At 39.7% G+C, this 16179-nt stretch overlaps 1 protein-coding gene across 15 annotated transcripts; it reads right to left on the bottom strand.

Moving 5' to 3' along the window:
- Positions 1–770: 770 nt before the first annotated feature.
- On the bottom strand, positions 771–16014 carry LOC106168050 (plasmolipin). Of its 15 annotated transcripts, none has more exons than XR_015333792.1 (6): positions 11205–11444; positions 8560–8731; positions 7918–8079; positions 7436–7582; positions 1994–6447; positions 771–1960 (listed from the first exon to the last, which is right to left on the bottom strand). XR_015333792.1 is itself a non-coding variant. In XM_087010617.1 (6 exons), the coding sequence occupies exons 2-5, from the start codon at positions 8674–8676 to the stop codon at positions 7148–7150; spliced, it is 489 nt and encodes a 162-aa protein (XP_086866743.1). In that variant the 5' UTR covers positions 8677–8731; positions 11205–11449; the 3' UTR covers positions 771–6447; positions 7101–7147. The 15 variants fall into 15 exon arrangements, 5 of the variants coding, with proteins under 5 accessions (XP_086866743.1, XP_013402435.1, XP_086866742.1 ...); XR_015333794.1 differs by having other exon boundaries at positions 771–2513; positions 2578–6447; XR_015333798.1 differs by having other exon boundaries at positions 771–2384; positions 2642–6447.
- Positions 16015–16179: the final 165 nt, after the last annotated feature.

Genomic DNA, 16179 nt, shown 5'->3' with positions numbered 1-16179 from the left:
GCGAGTACTGACCCACTTAGTGATCTGACTTAATTACAACCTGATATTTATTACTTATTATTTATTAGGTATATGGTAAGCTATAAAAAAAGGCGCAAATTCCCTTAGAAAACGAATTTCACAAACTGCAAGACTTAATTTTGCCAGTCCATTTTTGTTCTAAATCATCAATCCAAACTATCCAAGAGCACTTTTACAATTAGTTTGAGTTTATTACTATGATCAGAATTCAACAGAAGTAGGCCTTACCGGATTCAAGGTCAGTCCGAATGCGGTTTCAAAAGAGGAAAACTGACTTCCCACGCCTGTGAAAATAAAAGAAAGGAAAAGCGAGAGAGAGGGAGAGGAGCAAAGAGTATTGATTTCATTTGGAGGTTAATCAGCTCGCTGGACCAAGCTGAAAAGACCTAAAATACACACACGAGAGACATGTTTACCTGTACTTCAAATTTACTCTCAGTCACCTTGCGAGCTCTGCAACTTTGGGAAAAACGCAGTAATGTGAATGAATTGAGCAAGCAACAAGCTAACAATAAAAATATTAAAACTGGCTATTGTAGTCTGTGTTGGATTTCCTCAGTGCAATTGCAACATAGATTCTTTGACTGCCAACCGTAAATGTTCCATTTGTGCCAATCAAAATCTTTACAATGGTGTCCAAATTGAGAGCTTTTCACTAAATTTGAGCAGTTCCTGACAGGGGGATCTGAACTCTTACATGCTTATTCTTTTGCTAACCACCTCCACAATGCAATTAACAAAGTCAAATAAAGCCATGAATACATATTTATTTTGCTCAGCAATAATTAAAGCTAACATCTAGAGATTCTGGTATATAAATTATAGAGAAATATTACACGAAGTTAATGAGTACAGAAAAATATTATATATAAAGTTAATAAATACATCCAGACATGCAGTTTCTCTGTAAAAAGTTTAAAAATGACAACCCCGTTTCTTCACTAAAGAAGAATTAAAATTTAAAAAGTGATCCTAAATCTAAAATAATATTTAATACCATACATCTATAAAAAAATAATAATAAAACACTCCTCACCCTTGCAAAATAACAGTGGAATAATGATGTCTTGTACAGTATGAGGTAACCAATAAATATGCCTTCATATGAGGCCATGGATACATCTGCCTTCCCGGATACATCTGCCTTCACCCATCTGAGGCCACGGATACATCTGCCTTCACGGATACATCTGCCTTCAGCTATCTGAGGCCACGTATACATCTGCCTTCAGCTATCTGAGGCCACGTATACATCTGCCTTCACCTATCTGAGGCCACGTATACATCTGCCTTCACCTATCTGAGGCCACGTATACATCTGCCTTCACCTATCTGAGGCCACGTATACATCTGCCTTCACCTATCTGAGGCCACGAATACATCTGCCTTCACCTTTCTGAGGCCACGGATACATCTGCCTTCACCTTTCTGAGGCCACGGATACATCTGCCGTCACCTATCTGAGGCCACGGATACATCTGCCTTCACCTTTCTGAGGCCACGGATACATCTGCCGTCACCTATCTGAGGCCACGGATACATCTGCCTTCACCTATCTGAGGCCACAGATACATCTGCCTTCACCTATCTGAGGCCACGGATACATCTGCCTTCACCTATCTGAGGCCACGGATACATCTGTTGTCACCTATCTGAGGCCACGGATACATCTGTTGTCACCTATCTGAGGCCACGGATACATCTGTTGTCACCTATCTGAGGCCACGGATACATTTGCCTTCACCTATCTGAGGCCACGGATACATTTGCCTTCACCTATCTGAGGCCACGGATACGTCTGCCTTCACCTATCATGAGGTCACAGATACATCTGCCTTCACCTATCATGAGGTCACAGATACATCTGCCTTCACCTATCATGAGGTCACGGATACATCTGCCTTCACCTATCTGAGGCCACGGATACGTCTGCCTTCACCTATCATGAGGCCACGGATACGTCTGCCTTCACCTATCATGAGGCCACGGATATGTCTGCCTTCACCTATCATGAGGCCACAGATACATCTGCCTTCACCTATCTGAGGCCACGGATACGTCTGCCTTCACCTATCTGAGGCCACGGATACATCTGCCTTCACCTATCTGAGGCCACGGATACGTCTGCCTTTACCTATCATGAGGTCACAGATACATCTGCCTTCACCTATCATGAGGTCACGGATACATCTGCCTTCACCTATCTGAGGCCACGGATACGTCTGCCTTCACCTATCATGAGGCCACGGATTCGCTGCCTTCACCTATCATGAGGCCACGGATACATCTACCTTCACCTATCATGAGGTCACAGATACATCTACCTTCACCTATCATGAGGTCACAGATACATCTGCCTTCACCTATCTGAGGCCACGGATACATTTGCCTTCACCTATCTGAGGCCACGTATACATCTGCCTTCACCTATCTGAGGCCACGGATACGTCTGCCTTCACCTATCATGAGGCCACAGATACATCTGCCTTCACCTATCTGAGGCCACAGATACATCTGCCTTCACCTATCTGAGGTCACAGATACATCTGCCTTCACCTATCTGAGGCCACGGATACATCTGCCTTCACCTATCTGAGGCCACGGATACGTCTGCTTTCACCTATCATGAGGCCACGGATATGTCTGCCTTCACCTATCATGAGGCCACAGATACATCTGCCTTCACCTATCTGAGGCCACGGATACATCTGCCTTCACCTATCTGAGGCCACGGATACGTCTGCTTTCACCTATCATGAGGCCACGGATATGTCTGCCTTCACCTATCATGAGGCCACGGATACATCTGCCTTCACCTATCATGAGGTCACGGATACATCTGCCTTCACCTATCTGAGGCCACGGATACATCTGCCTTCACCTATCTGAGGCCACAGATACATCTGCCTTCACCTATCTGAGGCCACGGATACGTCTGCCTTCACCTATCATGAGGCCACGGATATGTCTGCCTTCACCTATCATGAGGTCACCTATCTGAGGCCACGGATACGTCTGCCTTCACCTATCATGAGGTCACGGATACATCTGCCTTCACCTTTCATGAGGCCACGAATACATCTGCCTTCCCTTCACTGAGGTCACAGATACATCTGCCTTCACCTATCATGAGGTCACAGATACATCTGCCTTCACCTATCTGAGGCCACGGATACATCTGCCTTCACCTATCTGAGGCCACTGATACATCTGCCTTCACCTATCATGAGGTCACAGATACATCTGCCTTCACCTATCATGAGGCCACAGATACATCTGCCTTCACCTATCATGAGGTCACAGATACATCTGCCTTCACCTTTCTGAGGCCACGGATACATCTGCCTTCACCTATCTGAGGCCACGGATACATCTGCCTTCACCTATCTGAGGCCACGGATACATCTGCCTTCACCTATCATGAGGTCACAGATACATCTGCCTTCACCTATCTGAGGCCACGGATACATCTGCCTTCACCTATCTGAGGCCACGGATACATCTGCCTTCACCTATCTGAGGCCACAGATACATCTGCCTTCACCTATCATGAGGTCACAGATACATCTGCCTTCACCTATCTGAGGCCACGGATACATCTGCCTTCACCTATCTGAGGCCACGGATACATCTGCCTTCACCTATCTGAGGCCACGGATACATCTGCCTTCACCTATCATGAAGTCACGGATACATCTGCCTTCACCTATCATGAGGCCACGGATACACCTGCCTTCACGGATACATCTGCCTTAACCCATCATGAAGTCTATCTGAGATGTTCTATTCTGAATGGCCCCAAAGGTATAGATGGAAGTTAAGAAAGGAATACTTATCAAAAGTACTATTCAAAATTGCTCTTATAGTGTATAATTTAGTGTTATATTTTTAAAAAGCTGCCTTTCTTGTCTTGTATGAGTTTAGTGACTCATATAAATAATCCTTTGTAAAAGAATTATAGATAAAGTTTGTGTACAATGAAGCTAACAAATACATAAATTCTTAACCAAGATCAAATATATAAACAGCATACACTGTATTGAAATCTTGAATTGGTTGAACTAACAGTAGAATATGAGAATATGATTATGCAGTAACATTTAAATAGAGTTAGTACAGTCAATACTACTCATATATACCCTAGAAAACAGTACAATACCAATAAGGCTTTAGAAACACACTGAAGCATTGTCTAAAGTTTTCATTTTTGCCATCAAAATAATTATAGTAATTTTAAGCAGAAAACAGTGCATATATATTTATGCTATTCCTTGTTTAAAAATGTGAAAATTCATATCAACAGCTGCTAGTAGTTACGGAGCCAACATGACAGTCAAATCCACAATGGAGGCAAATACAACAGGCACAACACATTTACCAAATATAGTTATTTAGTCACACATAAGAGGAAATTTTTCCTTTAATTTGAAAAATTAATATACTATAACAAAGTGTTCCTACAAAATGGTGATGTAGAAGTCCACCCTCTGTACTGCACTGTACTTACTAGCACACATCAGATGCTCACACTTGAAAGTTTTATCAGCAGGGAAAATGAATTCTACAGAAAATTTCCAATATAATGCACTACTGCCATTAACTATGAATTAATCTCCAAAACTACTTGAAGCTGAAACTAGTTCCAAGTGTAGACAACAAATCTGAAAAGCACCAACATTAATGAAATAAGCAGGATGGGATATTGAAATGCTTCCTTTTCTGACTGGGCACTCAAGCAATTAATTATTGCTCAAACATACTGTATAAAAACAACTGAAGCACACTTGAATATGAAAATACACAGAGCAGTATAAATGTCTTATAACTACATAGAACAGGCATAGCATAATGAAGTAATCAGCTGATATCAGCAAAAATGCTGACAAAATATAAAATATGACACGCGGTAAAACGTATAAAATGGGAACAGTGAATTTACACATAGCAAAGCAGCACCGTCAGTAGCAAGTAATTGCTTACTAGCACGTATGGCAAAATAACAGCTTTAGAAGCAAGATGTCAATAAATAGACACACACTGAAGATACAAAATAAAATAAAGTTAACACTATTTCCACCAGTGGGCACCACTTACAGATAGATCTGTACACGCTTTCACCACAAATTATATTTGGTATTTTTTTTGGGAATTTTTTTCATTTAAATTAACATCAAATCATTGTGATGACATTAACATGCAGCTAACAATAGTTTGATGACTGGTCAACAATGGGCAGTGCCTTAAGGTCTAAGCATCACTTCAATGTATCAGTTAATTCTTTTTTCATAAACTTAAATCGGCATATACATACATTACTAGTATTTGCAGCTATTGGGATTACTGAGAGATTGGTTGAGCTCTATGATACAGTTTAGCTAGCAAGCTTAGGTCAGTTCTCTGGAATGACTAATTACATATACTGCATTAAACCAGTCTCTGTCTACATCGTATACCAGCACACATTGAAATATGCCCCCTTTAAGCCAGTCTCTGTCTACACTGTACCAGCACACACTGAAATGTGACCCCCCCCCCCCCCCCTTAAACCAGTAATCCTTCTACAGTGTAACACCACACATCAAAACAAAACTTGCACATATTCAGAGAATAAACAACCCCAGCCAAGGAATGCATAAAAAATCAAATAATATAAATTTTACCACTAACATATGATAAATCTCACTGATGTCCAACATTTTCTATGCAAATAACCGTACATTTCAAATAGCACATGTACATGCAAAACATCTAACCTTCATAAGTTCAAAAGTTCCTTGGTTTACAACTTGGTCCATATAAACATTACAAACAAATCACCTGCTCATGAGATATTAAAATCTACTTGAAATACCATATAACAAACGTCCCTATTATCCAAGGGAAGTTAACACTAACTGGACAGCTGGTCATACACAGTATGTTTAAAGCATTCTGGAATGTTGGAATTCTTTATAAAACTTGGCTTCAAAAATATTGATTAATGTGACTGCTTACAAACATTCTGGTCATTGATACAAAGTATTTGAAATCATGGTTAAAACACAGTAATCTTAATATTTTTTCTTTTGAGAAAACAAGTTTGTGGACAAATATGCAAGAATTCGTATATTTCTTGCAATATTGACTTTATATTGTTTTATTACCTATCCAATTTCACGTAATTTTTTAATACAAACTTATAATTAGAAAACTATAAGAAAACCTGAAAACCCCCATTTGTCACTCTATAATGTTGCTTTGGTTTCAGTTGCAGCCAAGAGGAGCCAGTTCTCATGTCTAGCCAGAGGTCACTGTGGTTGTCTTCTGGGCACTGGTGCTGGTCTGACCACTGGTCACCACAGTGGCAAACAATGGCTGACCTCTCCACGCACGGAACGCAAAGAAGCAATGAATCCCAAAGATGATCATTGCAAAGCAGGAGAAGACCTAAAATAAATCATCCAAACATGATTACTAAATATATCAACTGATATTTTAAAGTAATTATTTAGTTCAGTAATTTTAACAAAGGTTTTGGTCTGTTAATAACTGTTCAATTAAATAAATGCATTTTATCGGGGGCGGATCCAGAGATATTTTCTGACAGTATTCCAAATTACATCTTTGTTCAGGCCTACCCAACTACCAGACTCGGCACCTAAGGATCCTGAATTAACCGGTATATCAGACCACACTACCCGTTTTCAAGGTGTGTGTCAGATCGCATTTCGGAGTATCAGCCAGAACACCGACAGGATGAGCCCTGGCATGCTCGGCTGTCACCTTGATTGGATAGTAAACGATTGTCGTAAAATCGCTATATGATTTTAAAACCGGGTGCACAAATTTGAAAGCCACCTAGATGAACCTTTGACTGCCACATTAATCTAATACAATGCAAAAAAGCCCTATCAAAAGTGGTTAAAACATTCAAACCAAATGTCATTAAGTCCCCATATATCCCCATAGAGACAATAAAATAGAGTACTCTAAAGTAAGAGTACAGTTTAAGGTTGTTCAGCCGAGCGTGGATGAGCCCGCAGTCGTGCTACAAAATTTGTTCTGGGGTATGATACTCCGAAATGCGATCTGACACACACCTTGAAAACGGGTAGCGTGGTCCGATATACCGGTTAATTCAGGATCCTTAGGTGCCGAGTCTGGTAGTTGGGTAGGCCTGTTTGTTGATCCATCCTCCACTTTTGAAGGTCTTCCAACAGAAAAATAGATACCCCTCAATATAAACTTTAAAATCTAACCGTCTTCCAGAAGACCCAGAAGACGGTCTCAATCCACCTGTTTTATCAAATGTAATTAAAAATCTTATTTAAATATTAACATTCAAACATAATTTAAACATATCCTGAAAGCTGCATGAACAATATATGTACTGATAAAGATTATGAATTTCCTTCCTTCTTCAACCAACACTTACAGTAGCAGCAATCATGGCTCCAAGATAACTGGTCGTACGAAAATACCAAAGGTACAGGATGGACTGATTGTTCTGGCCAGTCAAAACTGCAGCCACTATGAATGCTATGATCCAGAAGAGAAACATCACCACATAGTAAATAAATTCCTGAAATATATAACATAACATGTTAACAGTAGAGTAAAATATATAACTTGCTGAGACAGAAACTTAATCACTCTATAGGTACACAAACTATAGGTACTGAACAACTCAACTATCTTAAGGATTTTGTCACCCTTTTCCAAAAATTCCTTATTTACTGCCTTACATACTTTCTTTTGGGAAATAGATAAATCTTCAGTGTTCAATGACTAAATTAATTAACATTTTAGGCAGGGTTTTGGAGTACTAAATGGTGTCATGAAATTAGATATTTTGAAAGCAATGATTTCACAGAAAAGCAACATTTTGTCACAGAAGCTTTCCAGTGACGTCCTCACCAGTAGCAGCCACATAGAGATCCTGCTAACAAAGCCCAGGATGTAGAAGACAATGAGGAGAATGGAACAGATGAGTCCCAGAACAGCCACAAACACCACCCAGCCAAACCCACCATAAATTACTGCCAGGGATGCACAGATTAACACAATGAGGCTCAAAACCTGAAAAAACAGATAATTTCTTTGTTTACATATTTGTTCTAAAAATGGCAAAACACAACATTTAGTAAAGGACTACAGTATCCAATTATAATTCTTTTACCTAACGTATATTTCTGTTTTTTCCAATACTGAGCAGAATGATTTCATGACCTAGATGTATACAGTAGATTCTTTTGTAATGAAACTGATAAATACATGAAGAGGCAACTTTTCCAAGAACATGTGACCTACCAGGTAATGTCACTGTCCCACCAAACCATATTTATATCTGCAAAGTTTCTGTATTGTTTTTATACTAAATCAGTTTATATATGATCTTTATATATTAAATCATACATTACCTAGACAAAGATCAAAGTTGACAATTTTACTTTTGAGAAGCTGTTAGAGAAAAATATGGTTTTGAACAGCTTTAATTATCAATCAATATATGAATTAAAGAAAAAAGTTGGTAGACAGGGTCCAATGGACTTCTCTTACCAATTCCACAATCACAAATATCCCAGGCACAGTCTTCAGATAGTCAAAGCTCACAGAGATGTCAAAGGAGGATGTGGTGGTGGTGGTAGTGGTTTGTGTGGTGCTTGTCTCTGCCATTGTGATTTCTTCAGCAGATTATGAGAACCTTCACTGTCTTATTTAGCTGTAGAGTCTGAAAAGAAAACAATTACTACACAAATAATGAAATCAAACCAGCTAGCCAATGGGTACCCAGGAATAAACTATGACGGTATAAGCATACGGATAAGAACTTTGGGCACATTTAGATTCAGATAACGTACCAGCTGGGTCGATCCAACTCTGCAGGGATTCTTGCTAATCAATGTAATCAGCTTAATTAACTGTCTAAGATGCCTCCTCAAGCAGCTCAGGGATCCAAGATGCTCCTCAAGCAGCTCAGGGATCCAAGATGCCTCCTCAAGCAGCTCAAGGATCCAAGATGCTCCTCAAGCAGCTCAGGGATCCAAGATGCCTCCTCAAGCAGCTCAGGGATCCAAGATGCTCCTCAAGCAGCTCAGGGATCCAAGATGCCTCCTCAAGCAGCTCAGGGATAATTAAGCTGAGCACACACAATAATTAATTACCCCCTTAATTAATTACTGCTACAAGAGACGTGTCAGACAATTCAGCTGATGACTAGTACACTGATTGCACTTTGCAATAGTTGGATGGGCCCAGCTGGTATATATATAATATCTGCATGGTATGATGCAATATTACTAATAATAAACACACTAAAACAACAATTCTTTTTTATCTGCACAAATGCACAAGTCTGGTGTCAAAAATCATTCTGCACTAGCTCTCATGCAGTTCCTAAAATATTGCAAACATCAGAAAAATAGAATAACATTTTCTGTGACATATTAGATGCATTGTTAAAGTGCTATGGCAGTGACACCTTTTACAATTTTTCATTTTTCAAATCTTGGCAGATCTGGAGATACAACAAGATATATCAATAATGCCTCATTATCACTTTGATTTATTATCTGAGTTTTAGGCATCAAGTCTATTAATTTCATTCTAAAAATAGCAGAAGATCAGTTAATGATAAGAGCCTTAATTCTCTGGGTCACATTTCTTCTACAAAACCAGGCAACATCCTGGTAATAACAGAGTTTTAGTTTTGTAATAAAGTTGTTGTGATGCATTACTTTTCTCTCCACGCGAATAACTCAAGTCAGGAATTGTGGGTAAACCTATGTAGATCTTCCTGAGTCAGATTAGTATCCTTAGAAGTAACTGAACTTATTACATACACAAATCTTGTTGTATATTCGAAACCCTTTCAGAGGACATCAGGGAGGACAGGTCACTTAATTTGACCCTGGTTTGACCCTGGTCAACAGACCACCACCCTCACCTCTCTGCACCAGAGGAGGTCACATCAGGGAGGACAGGTCACTTAATTCTGGTTTGACCCTGGTCAACAGACCACCACCCTCACCTCTCTGCACCAGAGGAGGTCACATCAGGGAGGACAGGTCACTTAATTCTGGTTTGACCTTGGTCAACAGACCACCACCCTCACCTCTCTGCACCAGAGGAGGTCACATCAGGGAGGACAGGTCACTTAATTAATTCTGGTTTGACCCTGGTCAACAGACCACCACCCTCACCTCACTGCACCAGAGGAGGTCACATCAGGGAGGACAGGTCACTTAATTAATTCTGGTTTGACCCTGGTCAACAGACCACCACCCTCACCTCTCTGCACCAGAGGAGGTCACATCAGGGAGGACAGGTCACTTAATTAATTCTGGTTTGACCCTGGTCAACAGACCACCACCCTCACCTCACTGCACCAGAGGAGGTCACATCAGGGAGGACAGGTCACTTAATTAATTCTGGTTTGACCCTGGTCAACAGACCACCACCCTCACCTCACTGCACCAGAGGAGGTCACATCAGGGAGGACAGGTCACTTAATTAATTCTGGTTTGACCCTGGTCAACAGACCACCACCCTTACCTCACTGCACCAGAGGAGGTCACATCAGGGAGGACAGGTCACTTAATTAATTCTGGTTTGACCCAGTTCAACAGACCACCTATAGCTCCCTCACCTCACTGCACCAGAGGAGGTCACATCAGGGAGGACAGGTCACTTAATTAATTCTGGTTTGACCCTGGTCAACAGACCACCACCTTTACCTCACTGCACCAGAGGAGGTCACATCAGGGAGGACAGGTCACTTAATTCTGGTTTGACCCTGGTCAACAGACCACCACCTTTACCTCACTGCACCAGAGGAGGTCACATCAGGGAGGACAGGTCACTTACCTGTAATTCTGGTTTGACCCTGGTCAACAGACCACCACCCTCACCTCACTGCACCAGAGGAGGTCACATGATTGACAAACAAAGACCAGTCTAAACTGCTTCTAAAAAAAACAGCAGTCTAGTATATGACACTATAGTGTATGGTCAGTCTAGTATATGACACTACCCGCTTACCTGCACAGTTGTTATATTATATGTTACTGGTAACTGAGACTATAGTGTATGGTCAGTCTAGTATATGACACTACCCGCTTACCTGCACAGTTGTTATATTATATGTTACTGGTAACTGAGACTATAGTGTATGGTCAGTCTAGTATATGACACTACCTGCTTACCTGCACAGTTGTTATATTATATGTTACTGGTAACTGAGACTACAGATACAGATCTTATCCTCCACTATTCCACTGTCTTACTTGAACTATACTTGCTGTGACTTCAGGTATGACAAAAACACATAATAACAGCTTATACATTGTGTCAGTGAATGAGGGCGTGGTTAATCTGATACATAAACAATGACAATAAAAGAGTTGTTAAGAACATAGCAACCATTACACTACACCTGACTGCAGACATTTAAACTGACAGAAACAGTTCCTCACCTTGACCTGGTTCCCATGGCAACAGTGAAACAATCTCCACAACTGACATCTCAAATCAAAAGTGGCTGCAAGTTGTTTTACTATGATATCCCACTACCAGAACATTAACCAATAAATAATCATAATCTGTAATGTGAAGTATAGATTAAAAGACAACGTCAATAAAAAATATGGTGCCTTTTTGGTCTATTAACATGAATTTTCACACTTTCAGTTTCCGTTTCTAAAGGAGGATCGACTAGCTTTCAGAGCTATTTGCCAGCTGTTTACACAGTATATAAATATCAATATCAAAGTAAAGATCGATAAGGTCCTCAAATATTCCCCACTACAACCAGATCTATACTGGTTAGGAAGTACAAATAACCTTTTCCTTTTTTGTTTCCAAAAATGATCTGATGATACTATCCTAGGTTCTAGATTCCGGTATTGCCAGCTCGATCTTGATTTCATATATAACCCATAGTAGCAATACTAGTCATAACGTCTCCATCACAAGGTATATTTAACAAGCTAGCTTTTACATGGCTCTGACACTCAGGGTAGGTGATACGGATTGTTCCTCCACCTAGCTGGAATATTTCATAGAGGTATTCCCCAGGTCACAGTGACTATACTGACTCTATCCCACTCTATATGACTTGAGTGGGGTGTCAGGTACATAGAGGTATTCCCCAGGTCACAGTGACTATACTGACTCTATCCCACTCTGTATGACTTCAGTGAGATGTCAGGTACATAGAGGTATTCCCCAGGTCACAGTGACTATACTGACTCTATATCCCACTCTATATGACTTCAGTGAGGTGTCAGGTACATAGAGGTATTCCCCAGGTCACAGTGACTATACTGACTCTATATCCCACTCTATATGACTTCAGTGAGGTGTCAGGTAAATAGAGGTATTCCCCAGGTCACAGTGACTATACTGACTCTATATCCCACTCTATATGTCCTCAGTGAGGTGTCAGGTACATAGAGGTATTCCCCAGGTCACAGTGACTATACAGACTCTATCCCACTCTATATGACCTCAGTGAGGTGTCAGGTACATAGAGGTATTCCCCAGGTCACAGTGACTATACAGACTCTATCCCACTCTATATAAACTCAGTGAGGTGTCAGGTACATAGAGGTATTCCCCAGGTCACAGTGACTATACAGACTCTACCCACTCTATATGTCCTCAGTGAGGTGTCAGGTACATAGAGGTATTCCCCAGGTCACAGTGACTATACTGACTCTATCCCACTCTATATGACCTCAGTGAGGTGTCAGGTACATAGAGGTATTCCCCAGGTCACAGTGACTATACTGACTCTATATCCCACTCTATATGACTTCAGTGAGGTGTCAGGTACATAGAGGTATTTCCCAGGTCACAGTGACTATACAGACTCTATCCCACTCTATATGTCCTCAGTGAGGTGTCAGGTACATAGAGGTATTCCCCAGGTCACAGTGACTATACTGACTCTATATCCCACTCTATATGACTTCAGTGAGGCGTCAGGTACATAGAGGTATTCCCCAGGTCACAGTGACTATACTGACTCTATCCCACTCTATATGACCTCAGTGAGGTGTCAGGTACATAGAGGTATTCCCCAGGTCACAGTGACTATACTGACTCTATCCCATTCTATATGACCTCAGTGAGGTGTCAGGTACATAGAGGTATTTCCCAGGTCACAGTGACTATACTGACTCTATCCCATTCTATATGACCTCAGTGAGGTGTCAGGTACATAGAGGTATTCCCCAGGTCACAGTGACTATACAGACTCTATCCCACTCTATATGTCCTCAGTGAGGTGTCAGGTACATAGAGGTATTTCCTAGGTCACAGTGACTATACTGACTCTATCCCACTCTATATGACCTCAGTGAGGTGTCAGGTACATAGAGGTATTCCCCAGGTCACAGTGAGTATACTGACTCTATCCCATTCTATATGACCTCAGTGAGGTGTCAGGTACATAGAGGTATTCCCCAGGTCACAGTGACTATACAGACTCTATCCCACTCTATATGTCATCAGTGAGGTGTCAGGTACATAGAGGTATTTCCTAGGTCACAGTGACTATACTGACTCTATCCCACTCTATATGACCTCAGTGAGGTGTCAGGTACATAGAGGTATTCCCCAGGTCACAGTGAGTATACTGACTCTATCCCATTCTATATGACCTCAGTGAGGTGTCAGGTACATAGAGATATTCCCCAGGTCACAGTGACTATACAGACTCTATCCCATTCTATATGACCTCAGTGAGCAATCTTGACAACTGGTTTATCCTGCATATATCAATGTTTAATATGATGCCCTCATAAATATGCAGAGACCGACTACTCCACCTCACATACACAATGTGGTAATCATGATGAGACATACGTACACTGACATATTTTCTGTGAGATGACAGAGAATAATAAGATCTTAGCTCTGTCGATGTAGACAGGATTCACACACACAAGAGGATATCATCATATTATATCTTTATAAAAAATATGTAAATATTTTAGTTTAGACAAGTCCAGGCAAAGTAACTACTGATGATAAAATGATTACTAACAATTAACTATGAGGCCATGCCTTACTGCAGCCACATCGCTTCCTTTTTTCACAATTGTAAATGTAAATAAAAATTCACAAAAATCTTCTTATTATATACTTATTTGTGTAAGCGCTTTTTTGTCTGTGATAGTGCTTGTTTTTTACATCTGTATCTTTTTTCTCTGATGTATAACAAAATATTTTGTGTCACCTTTTTTCAAGATTGTTACAGCATTTTGCCCTTTCGATCCTTCCTTTCAGCCAGAAGTCCGTGAATTATCAGACTGGGTGTAAAATTAAACATATCATAATTTTACAAGTATATATGTATATGTACTTTTTCTCATCTGAACCCAACTAAAAAGATGATGTTTCAATTCATTCATATCAACACCATCAGTAAATTTCAGCACATATATATCATTAGCAAAATATGCCACCAAATGCCACTTACAGCTATAGTAAAAGTTAGCAGAGGTGTTTTGAAAGTGAATTTACCAAAAAGTAGACAAAATACATGTAGATACATGCCACTTATAACATCAAGAAATTTAAACCAGCATATTATTGTAAGGAAAAAATGATATCAGAATTTTTCGGTAAATATGTTTTATTAATTCCCCCATCCTTCAATCCCCACAAAGCCAACGTTAGGAAGTCCAGTTATACTGCATGTACATGTATATATATATGCACCATGCTGGAATATACAATTTGTCTTTCTCATATTACATGCTTTTGTGGACCAAACAAATTAATTCTACTTCACATGTACATCAGTTAATTAACATTCTACTTCACATGTACATCAGTTAATTAACATTCTACTTCACATGTACATCAGTTAATTAACATTCTACTTCACATGTACATCAGTTAATTAACATTCTACTTCACATGTACATCAGTTAATTAACTAGCTTGGGAAAATCCTACAATAAAAATCTTAGCTGCATCTTTCATGCTTATATACTGTATATAACAGTTCCTTTACTATTCTTTTTTATTTGACAAATTTGAAGTTTCTATGGCTGAAATAATTTAAATATTTTTAAACTGACATCTGAAACCTGACGGATATACAGTATATATACATGCATGCATGCATGGTGTCACAAAAACTTGAAAGGCTTTTTGAGATATGGCTGAAAAAAAAAAAAAAAACGTACTGGTTTATTCATACTCTACTAGTTGACATCGGTGTGTTGATTTTCAAGCATTTCCCTCTCTCTCTCTCTCTCTCTCTCTCTCTCTCTCAATATACATTTTAAATGTGCAAGCACAGTTTAATTTCCGTCAAAGCTGGTAAAGTTCCCTGCAAGGTAGGCCATACATACATATATGTATATACAGCTAGTATTACTATAATGCATTAATTGTTGCTATTACTCAAATTATCTCTGTACATTGTACACTTTCACAAGCTCAGTCTGATGCAGAAAGTATGAATAAAGCTATATATCATCATCATCATCATACAGCAACGAATATAATTCATTTACAGCAACGTGAACACTTTCACAAGCTCAGTCTGATGCAGAAAGTATGAATAAAGCTATATATATATATACGATATTATTCCCTGGTTAAAACAAGGGTGACAGTTACAGCTAGTGTCGACGTAGCACCACTCTGATTATAAATACACGATTGTATAATGTATATACTGGGGTTTTTTTGATACGAAACATTTTACTTAATTAACACCAATTCACTTCGCGATGAGCTGTTGGCAACCCTGTTCAGAAAGGATATTTGAAAAAGCTCAACATATGTAAGCTATATTTTAAGATGAATGAAAAGACAACTTACCTATCACACCTGTTTATATTACTGGGTCACACCTTTCTAGTCCACGGTGAAATCAGGTCACATAGTACATACTAATTAGGTCAACATCCCGAACATAAAAATCCCCTTTGTTCAACTTCTATTGTTTTTTTTAACGGAGTGGATCATTAAAGAATGGTCCGGTCTTTTAAAAAGATAAATGAATTAATTTTTTTACATAACATTGCATAAGATCACCATTTTCTTCGTCTTGTCAAAAATACCGGTTTGGATCAGGAAATATATGCAGCAAGCAGCAAGTCGAACTGTGACCCGAACCCGGTGTGACTGAATTGCGCAATACACCGCAACACAGCG

Source organism: Lingula anatina, chromosome 4, assembly GCF_051362555.1.
Source record: "Lingula anatina isolate TDL-2025a chromosome 4, LinAna3.0, whole genome shotgun sequence".
NCBI classification, from domain to species: Eukaryota; Metazoa; Brachiopoda; class Lingulata; order Lingulida; family Lingulidae; genus Lingula; species Lingula anatina.
The sequence above is the reverse complement of the archived record's forward strand: the minus strand, read 5'-3'. Positions and strand labels throughout refer to the sequence as shown.

Excerpts from the sequence above, each read along its gene's own strand:
- LOC106168050 (XM_013546981.2), bottom strand. The coding sequence starts at position 8,676 with ATGGCAGAGACAAGCACCACACAAACCACTACCACCACCACCACATCC. Across the intron at positions 7,583-7,917 it reads TCTCTATGTGGCTGCTACTG|GAATTTATTTACTATGTGGT; the intron begins GTGAGGACGTCA and ends TATATATTTCAG. Across the intron at positions 6,448-7,435 it reads GAGCCATGATTGCTGCTACT|GTCTTCTCCTGCTTTGCAAT; the intron begins GTAAGTGTTGGT and ends GATTTATTTTAG.